The following is an 8,286-nucleotide window of genomic DNA, read 5'->3' on the forward strand; positions in this document are numbered from 1 at the left end:
GAACGGGACTCACATTCCTGGGGAAGAAGCCTCTTTTGCATTGGGCTACAATGGCATATCCCACCTGGAACAAGGGCGATGACTCAGGCGTTCCCTACACAGGGCCCTGCGTCACACACGATAAGGTAAGGAGTGCCTCTGCCCCAAAGCCACAGCAGGGAAGGGCAGTTAGTCAGCATCCGCGCGATTGTGAAATCTGGGGATCCCTGCAGGCACGGGAGTCAGAGCGGGAGGCAGAAGAGCCCACAGGAGCAGCGCCAGTGGCCACCGCGGGCACGCAGGGGCAGCAGGAAGAGAAGCCATGCTGCCCGGCTTCTGCCCCAAGACGGGAGAACTCCAATTCCCTGCTCTCCTCCTGGCAGGGGACTCCTGCAGGGACAGGCTCCAGCCCAGAGCCCACCTCTGGCCCATCTTGGTGCCAGCACCACATGCCCACTGGCCCTGCGGAGGCCCACGGGAACCTGGATCCCACACGGTGAGGGTGGCAGCCACCGACAGCCAGGCCATCGGGAACCGACCGGGTTCCTTCCTGGGGAAGGCAGTGCAATCACCAACAAAAAGGAAATACTTTCCATCAGCATTATAACGGCCCACACAGGCATGTTTAGTTTCAGGTGCTTAAGAAAAGCAGGGAGATAAACAGCTAGGACAAAAAACCCAAAACCAAACCAAAACACAGTAGTACGCACAGACTTGAAATTCCTCTCCTGTGGGCTTTATAGTGCTTAAAAAATACAAAAAATTAAGAGAGAGCATTCCATTGGTCAGGACAATTTTATTTTGATGTTATTTTCCTTGCAAAGGGATAAGTTCCACCATGAATTAAAAAAAAGAAAGCGGTCTATATTAAAGAAAATTGGTTTATTGTAAACAAAGTATAAAGTACAACATAAGAAATGTGCAAATCTTTAAAGTAGTCACAAAAAGCAGATCTAATACACTATTTTCAAACCATTCACTTTCTGATATGTGTCAACATAATATGATAAAATACAAGTAGTGAAACTTGATGCGTTCTCACAAAAGCTAGTTTAAAGTCTAGGCCGGTGTCTTTGCTGCCTTGTTTTCCTTTTTGAATCACAACTCCCTAATTTAATACAATACATAATGTATCCATTTCAATTTTAGCATAAACTGCCTTTCAAAGAATAACACAATCAAGAAGGCAAAGATTCTTGGTTTTCTTCTTTAATCAACCCGAGTAGTTTACAGTTACCAAGTTTATCTTCAAGGTGCCCTGTATCCGCTCATTACAAGCGCAGTGAGAAGGTAGAAAGGAAACCATAAACAACACAAAAGCAGAAGCATCATGCGATGCCCAAGTATAACCAGCTGTAACAATTACAAAGCTTGCCAAAGCAGCTGGGGAAACATTACAAAGCTAAAAAGGATTTGGAAACGTTCCTGCCCTTCGATGCCCATGTGGTGCCCCTGCATGCCCATCCCAAGCCCTTCCGGACACAGCAGTGTAAAGCTGGGGGCGTTAATCGCCCCATGCAGGAGGAGACAGCTAAAATCTCCAGGAGTCTGGCACCAAATCATTGATTATGATGGGGCTGGAGAACAGTTAGGAGGAAAAGATTCCACCAAGAAAAGGTGGCAGAAGTAGGAAAATCAATTTAGATTATCTTACGCAGGTGGGTTCTGGGCTTTCAAGACTGTGCCTGTACATTGCCACCGTCCTTGTCTGCGGCTACTGAAGACTGACAACTGACAGATAAAATTAGAGTTGGTCTCAGGCACGAACAGCAAACCCTCAGGAACACTTGCATGGGACTGGATCTAGAGCATACCCAAGTGATTTGCAAAATTCAAAACTGGCACAATGCAGCTGCTCAGCTCCAGAGCCTTCCCTTTCTTTCTCTCCTTACCAGTGCAAAAGACACCCGCTATTCCAGTCAGCCACTGGCTCTCCCAGCAACATCTTTTGTGACCGAGTGCAGGCTGCCTTTGCCTCTCTGCACTGCTGTCAGCAGCCGGTGCGTGAGAACCGCAGACCGGGAGAAAAAGCCTTTTTTCAGCCAGCCTACTGCAGCAACAACAGTTAATTCCACCATCGGCAGAGCGAGTCCTTTCACTGGGCGGTCGCAGATGTTGGCGGTGCAGCAACATCACTGAGCTTGCTCACCTCCATTTGCCAGCTGGGTAACTTCTTCGCCGACAAGTGGCGACGCGCGTGCTTCGTGAGGTGGTCGCTCCGCATGAACCGCCGCTCGCACATCGGACAGGCAAACTTCTTCTCCCCGGTGTGCGTTCTGCGGTGGCGAGACAGTTCATCAGACCGTGCAAACCTCCTCTCACAGCCTTTCCAACTGCAACTAAACGGCTTTTCTCCTAAAAGGGAAGAAATTAACAAAGGGAAAAACCCAGTGAGTACTAACTGAGCAATAAACACCGCTGCCTTAACTGGGAGGAAAGTTTCTATTATGGCAGCTGAGCCAAAAATCTATGTAACCATTATAGACATAAAATGTGGAAAACTGTTTGTGTACTAATATTTAAACATGCAGACTCACTATCCCTAAGGCTGAGTAGTATGGGTAAGGGTTACAGGGTTAAAAAGGGTTAAAATGGTTAGTTAAAAATTCTCTGCAACCAATTGTTTGAAATGCTCTTCACATCTCAAGACAGCTGATTTTAACTCTCAGCTCCATGTAAACTGCGGATAATGATGACTCAGCATGCCCAAAACTCCCCTCGAAGCGCAGCCTGCAATGATGTTTTATGTAACGGAGCTCTAGTAATGCATTGTGAGCCTGTGTGAAAATACATGGGACTCTTTCTGCTGCTGCAGTTAAGGCCTGAGGCCAGAGAAGTTACTCTAGAATAACCAAGGTAGGAATTGTTTGGAGTGGATTCTCACATTCTCTCGTAAAAGAATCTCTGAGTTTTACCCACTTCAGACAAAGGCATTCCTGAGGAGAAGCCAATAAGGCATCTTTAACTCTGGAAAGCATGCTCCACGTTGGGCAAGGCCTTGCTTCCACAGATGCATTACTGAACACCTTCTGACATTAAGCGAATCCAGCACAAACAAACTGCTGAGTCAACTTCCCCTCGGGTAGACTTCCCGTTAGAGATTAGGCAGCATTAGAATGCATGCTGGCAAAAAAATGTATTTCATTGCTAGCCCACAATTTGTTCCACGAACAGATCCAGTAATCACTATAACTGTAACAAGCTGTATATATAACCACAATTTTCTACAATAATTTTTAACATGCAGCAGCAGTGACCAACCTGTGTGTGTTCTGACGTGGGCCTTCAAATGTGAGCTCTTGAAGTACGTTTTCCCACATCCTGGGTAGCCGCAAATGTGACTTCTTATTCTTGAAGAATCAGCCTGAGGAGTGGTTTTTGCTGCAGAAGGTACAAAGCCAGGAGCGGGGGCAATGGGAGAGAGTCTCGTGCCATTTGGACTAACAATGGGAGCCTTTGTGCCCTGCACAACTGGCTGGGGCACAACAAACATGACAGCACCTTTGGGAACCTGGGTGCCCATGAAGACCATGGGCTGACAGAGAGCTGGCTGCTGGCTTGGCACAGTGTTGGGCACCACAGCCGTCACAACATTGTTGTTTGCAGGCAGCGGGACCATCTGGCAAATCACTGGCACAGGGGGGGCTCCGCTGCCTTGGGCAGGGGAGAGCGGTGCTGCCGCTGCTGGCTGCTGTGCTGGCTCAGGGACAGACTCCTCCCCGCTCACCGAGGGCTCTGTCAAGGGCACGGGCCCAACAGCTGGTTCTGCAGTTCTTCCTTCTGCCACCGACAGTTCGCTGGTCTCAGCGCTGGCTCCACTCGGTGCCACGGCAGAGCACGTGGAGCGCTCTGCTTTGGTGTTCTGTTTCCTGTTTGTTTCCCTTGAGGCACTGTCCTGGTATTTGAGCACACTGGCTGTTCTCACCGGGCAGGTTTTGTGATCACAGAGCTGGGCATCGGCCGTGTGGCGGATAACACTCGTCACCCGAGCTTTCAGAGGCCTGGCTGCTGGAGATCTCTCTGCCTCTCTCCGAGGTGCAGACAGAGGAGGCTTGGCAGCCTCGGACAGCCCCTTGCCGAGCGGATGGATCACCTGCGACATCTCGAAGTCAGAAGGGCTGTAGGGGGGTGTCAGGCACTGTGCAGGGGAGAGAGACGCAGTAAGGGGGGGATGGTAATAGCACATCACCACACTAAATGATAAAAACAAGCACACACACATGCAAATTGGAAAACTTACGAATGCTGGTATCGCATTAAAGTCCGCTGCTCCAGGAAGTAAAGCCTCGTCACTTTCTTCTGACATGTCAGATGCAGGAGTTATAGGTCTCATTTCTGCATGTTTCTTGTAGTCTGATTTCCAGTTGCAACTCATAGAAATAAGGGCTTCTACAGCCTCATAATCGCTTTTTTCAGGTGTATTGTTCCAGCAATACCTTGTATCTCTCTGTTTTTCAGTCATCATCTCCATTTCTTACTCCTGTTTTGGTTAGAGAAAAAAAGGAAGCTTTAAACCTGATGCTAAGTTTGAGTATTTTGCAGTTGATTGTAAGAAAGCATTGCTAAAAACAAACAGGGCACCTGTGCAAGATAAATACACTTGGTATACCTATATTTTCCTGCCTTTGTTCTTATTTATGTAATATTTTTATGAAGTTGTTAGTGAGGAAATCTGGCCATCAGATGAAAACTATATACTTTCTTGAGACAAAAGAACAGTTCTGGATCTTAAGTATGTTAAAGTTATTCCACATTGCAAGACCTGTGTCTGAGAGCTTAAGAAAAATTTTCACGCCCCCCAAAAAAAGTAAATCAAAACTTCCTCCACCATCCCACTCTCCTTCTGTTTTTGCTTTGGACACACACAGCCCTCAGCATTGTGCTTATTTTGGCACATGAGAAAGGACCGCACTGGGACTGATTCACATTTTCTTCGAAAGGCATTAACAACAAAAAACGTTCTAGAAAATAGCCAAAGGGTCTCTCTCACATACACATGCATGTACGGGAAATCACCTGCTTGGAGAACTGCGATATACATACATACATATATATATATATATATATATATATATACACATATATACATACACGCACAGGTACCCTCCCATTCCTCTCTCCGTGGGTTCCCTCCCGGCCCTCACGCGGGGCTGTGGGCGGGGCTCAGGGCGGGCCCCGCCCCCGACTGTTGGGCGCGCGCCACCCTCACCTCAGCGCACCCCGCCGGCCGCCTCCGCGCGCGCCGCCCCCGCCCTCCCCTATTGGTTCCCCCGAAGCCGCGCCGGGCGCCCATTGGCCCGCACCGAGCAGGGCGCGGCCCGGGGCGGGGCACCTGAACAAAGCGTGATCGGGCGCCGCCGCGCGCCGACCTTTCCCCCAGTTCCCCGCGCGGCGCCCCCGCCCCGGCGCGCGGCGGCGGCCGGCTGTGAGGGCGGGGGGGGGGAAGGAGCCCGGGCGGGAGGAGCCGTCACAGCGGGCGGGGGCCGGGCTGGGGTCAGCGCCGCCACACCCGGCGCCTCCCGCCGCGGGGGAAGGGAAAGGAAGCGGAGCGGGGTCCCCGCGGGGAGCGGGCACGGCGGCGGCGGCCGGCTTTTCCCGGAGCGCCGCTCCGCTTCCCTGCCGCCGCGCCGCCCGCCCATCCCGCGTGGTGCCGGGATCCCCCCGGCTTTCTCCTCCTTCCTCGCCGCCGCCACCTGGTATATGCAGCCGCCGAGCCCGGCGCCCACACCCGAGCGGGCACGCAGGCACAAGAGGCTGCACGGCGCCGGACCGGAGCTGCCAACAGGTTCCCGGCGGCTCCTCTCCCTCCTTCCCTCCCTCCCGCGGCTTTTCTCGCCGGCTTGCCCCACGGAGGGCTCTCCACACGGGCGGCTCTCCTACAGCCCACCCCAGCAGCTCCAGTCTCCCGCCGCGATTCAGCCCCTCCAGCCGCCGGCGCCCCAGCCCGATCTCCCGCCCGCGGTCCCTCCTATGCTGGGTCGCCCCCGCACGTGCCCCGGGGATCCCCCTGCCGCACCATCGCCGGGGACTCCCTCCATCCCAGCCGCCCCGACCCCCCGGGATGCCCGGGTCGCTCACCGGAGGAGCCGAAGCCGCCCTGAGGTGCCGCCGCCGCTCTCCCGGTTTTCCTCTTTTTGTTCGCCGCTCCCCACTCGGGCGGCGGCGCCCCCGGGCCCGCGTGCGGGGGGGTGGGCGGGGCCCCCGGCCGCCCGCCGGCCAATCGCCGGCAAAGGTGTGTGGGGCGGCGGCCAATGAGCGCCGGGCGCCCGCGCGTGATCGGCGGCCGCGCGGCGGCGTGGCCGGAGTGTCAGCGCGGCGTGTCCCCGCCGGCGGCTGAGTCAGGGCTGCCGCCCCCGCCCCCCCCCCGTCCCTGCCCTTCCCTTCCCTCCCCGGCATCCGTGTGGGAGCGGCGGGGGCGGCCCGGCGCTTCCTCTCGCATGAGGTCACACGGCGGCGGGGGAGGGAGCAGCCTCCCCGGCGCGGCCCCCGCTCCGCGCTGGGCTGAGGTGAAGCGGGGCCGCGGGCGGGGGAGAGGCGGAGAGCGGCGCGGTCGTTCCGACCTCCTCGGACCTTTCTGGCCCATCCCCGTGGTTTGGCGCGCCCGGGGACCCGCTGCTGTGTCCTGGCAGCACCCTCGGGGTGGGGAAAGTCGCTGCCACGCGTCGGGACCACCCCGGTCTTCATCGGCGCTGCCGGCGCTGTCCGTGTCAGCCCGTGGCACTGTTGTTGGCGGGAGATCCGAGGAAGACCCCAGGCAGATCGGCCCCGCGGGGCTCGGCCGTCCCTGCCCGCGGTTCCCTCGCCCGCTCCCCGGCTGCTGCCGCCTGGCCGGCTCGGGAACAGCTGCGGCTTAGCTGGGTCACTGCTAATCGCGTTACCCCGCAGGCTGCGGCGCGCCACAAGGGCGAGAGCCGTGTGCTCCGTTCTGCTCGATGCAATGGTTAAGGCGGGTTCTTTTTCCCGTCAGAAAGTTGTAATGAAAGCAGAAAGAGCGGCTCTGTGTGTCAGGACCTGAGAAGCCGGATCCAGGCCAGGCTGCAGCTGTGACTGGTGCTGGGCTCTAGAAATGCTATTGATGCTTCGTTGTAGTTCTGTTTCTTTCCTCCTGCTTATTCAGCCTCACTTAAGAGAGCTCCTTCTCCTCCGAAGCAGTTCAGTGACGTTTGGTCAGAGCATTTTCCCCCTTTTTTTTTTTTTTAGCACCTTCTTTGCCTCAGTCTTCAACAGTAAGACCAGTTATCCTCAGGACAACGGCCCTTCTAAGCTGGTAGACAGGGATGGGGAGCAGAATGGACCCCCTGTAAGACAGGAGGAAGCAGTTAGTGACCTGCTGTGCTACTTAGATACAAGTCTATGGGACTGGGTTGGACTCATCCTAGGGTGATGAGGGAGCTGGTGGAAGAGCTCACTAAGCCCCTCTTCATCGTTTATCATCAGTTCTGGCTAACCAAGGAGGTCGCAGATGACTGGAAGCTGGCCAGTGTGACACCCATCCACAGGAAGGGCCAGAAGGCGGATCCAGAGAACTAGAAGCCTGTCAGCCTCACCTCGGTGCCCAGCAAGGTTATGGAGCAAATCATCTTAAGTGCAATCACATGATACATACAAGACAACCAAGGGATCAGTCCCAGCCAGCATGGCTTAGGAAAGCCAGGTCCTGCCTGACCAACCTGATCTCATTTTATGACCAGGTAATCTGCCTAGCAGATGTGGATGTAGTCTACCTGGACTTCAGTAAAGCTTTTGACTGTCTACCACAGCATGCTCCTGAAAAAGCTGGCAGCCCATGGGTTGGAGAGGCAAACACTTCACTGCATTGAGAACTGGCTGGATGGCCCAGCCCAGAGAGTGGTGGTGAATGGTGCTACCTCCAGTTGGCGTCCAGTCACCAGTGGTGTCTCCCAGGGATCAGTGTTGGGCCCCATCCTGTTTAATATCTTTATTGATGATCTAGATGAGGGGATCCAGTAAGTTTGTGGACAGCACCAAGTTAGGTACGAGTGTTGGTCTGCTGTGGGATAGGAAGTCTCTGCAGAGGGATCTGGACAAGCTGAATCAATGGCCCTAAAGCCAGAATAAGGAAAAGTACTAGGTCCTATACTTTGTCCAAAATAAGCCCATGCAGCACTACTCGCTGTGGATAGTGTCTGGAAAGCTGCCCAGAAGAAAAGAACCTGGGGGTGCTGGTCAACAACAACTGAACGTCAGCCAGTGTGTGCCCAGGTGGCCAAGAAGGCCGATGACATCCTGGCCTGTGTCAGCAATAGTGTGGCTAGCAGGACCAGAACAGTGACCCTCCCCATGTAC

At 54.5% G+C, this 8,286-nt stretch overlaps 1 protein-coding gene across 2 annotated transcripts; it reads right to left on the reverse strand.

Annotated features, from left to right (window-relative positions):
* Positions 1–755: 755 nt before the first annotated feature.
* KLF10 (KLF transcription factor 10) lies at positions 756–6,301 on the reverse strand. 2 transcript variants are annotated; one of them, XM_082277579.1, is made up of 4 exons: positions 6,058–6,301; positions 4,220–4,459; positions 3,241–4,072; positions 756–2,334 (listed from the first exon to the last, which is right to left on the reverse strand). In XM_082277579.1, the coding sequence occupies exons 2-4, from the start codon at positions 4,448–4,450 to the stop codon at positions 2,075–2,077; spliced, it is 1,323 nt and encodes a 440-aa protein (XP_082133705.1). In that variant the 5' UTR covers positions 4,451–4,459; positions 6,058–6,301; the 3' UTR covers positions 756–2,074. The 2 variants fall into 2 exon arrangements, with proteins under 2 accessions (XP_082133705.1, XP_082133704.1); XM_082277578.1 differs by having other exon boundaries at positions 3,241–4,117; positions 6,058–6,297.
* Positions 6,302–8,286: the final 1,985 nt, after the last annotated feature.

This window comes from Coloeus monedula (assembly GCF_965178545.1).
Source record: "Coloeus monedula genome assembly, chromosome: 1".
Classification (NCBI taxonomy): Eukaryota; Metazoa; Chordata; class Aves; order Passeriformes; family Corvidae; genus Coloeus; species Coloeus monedula.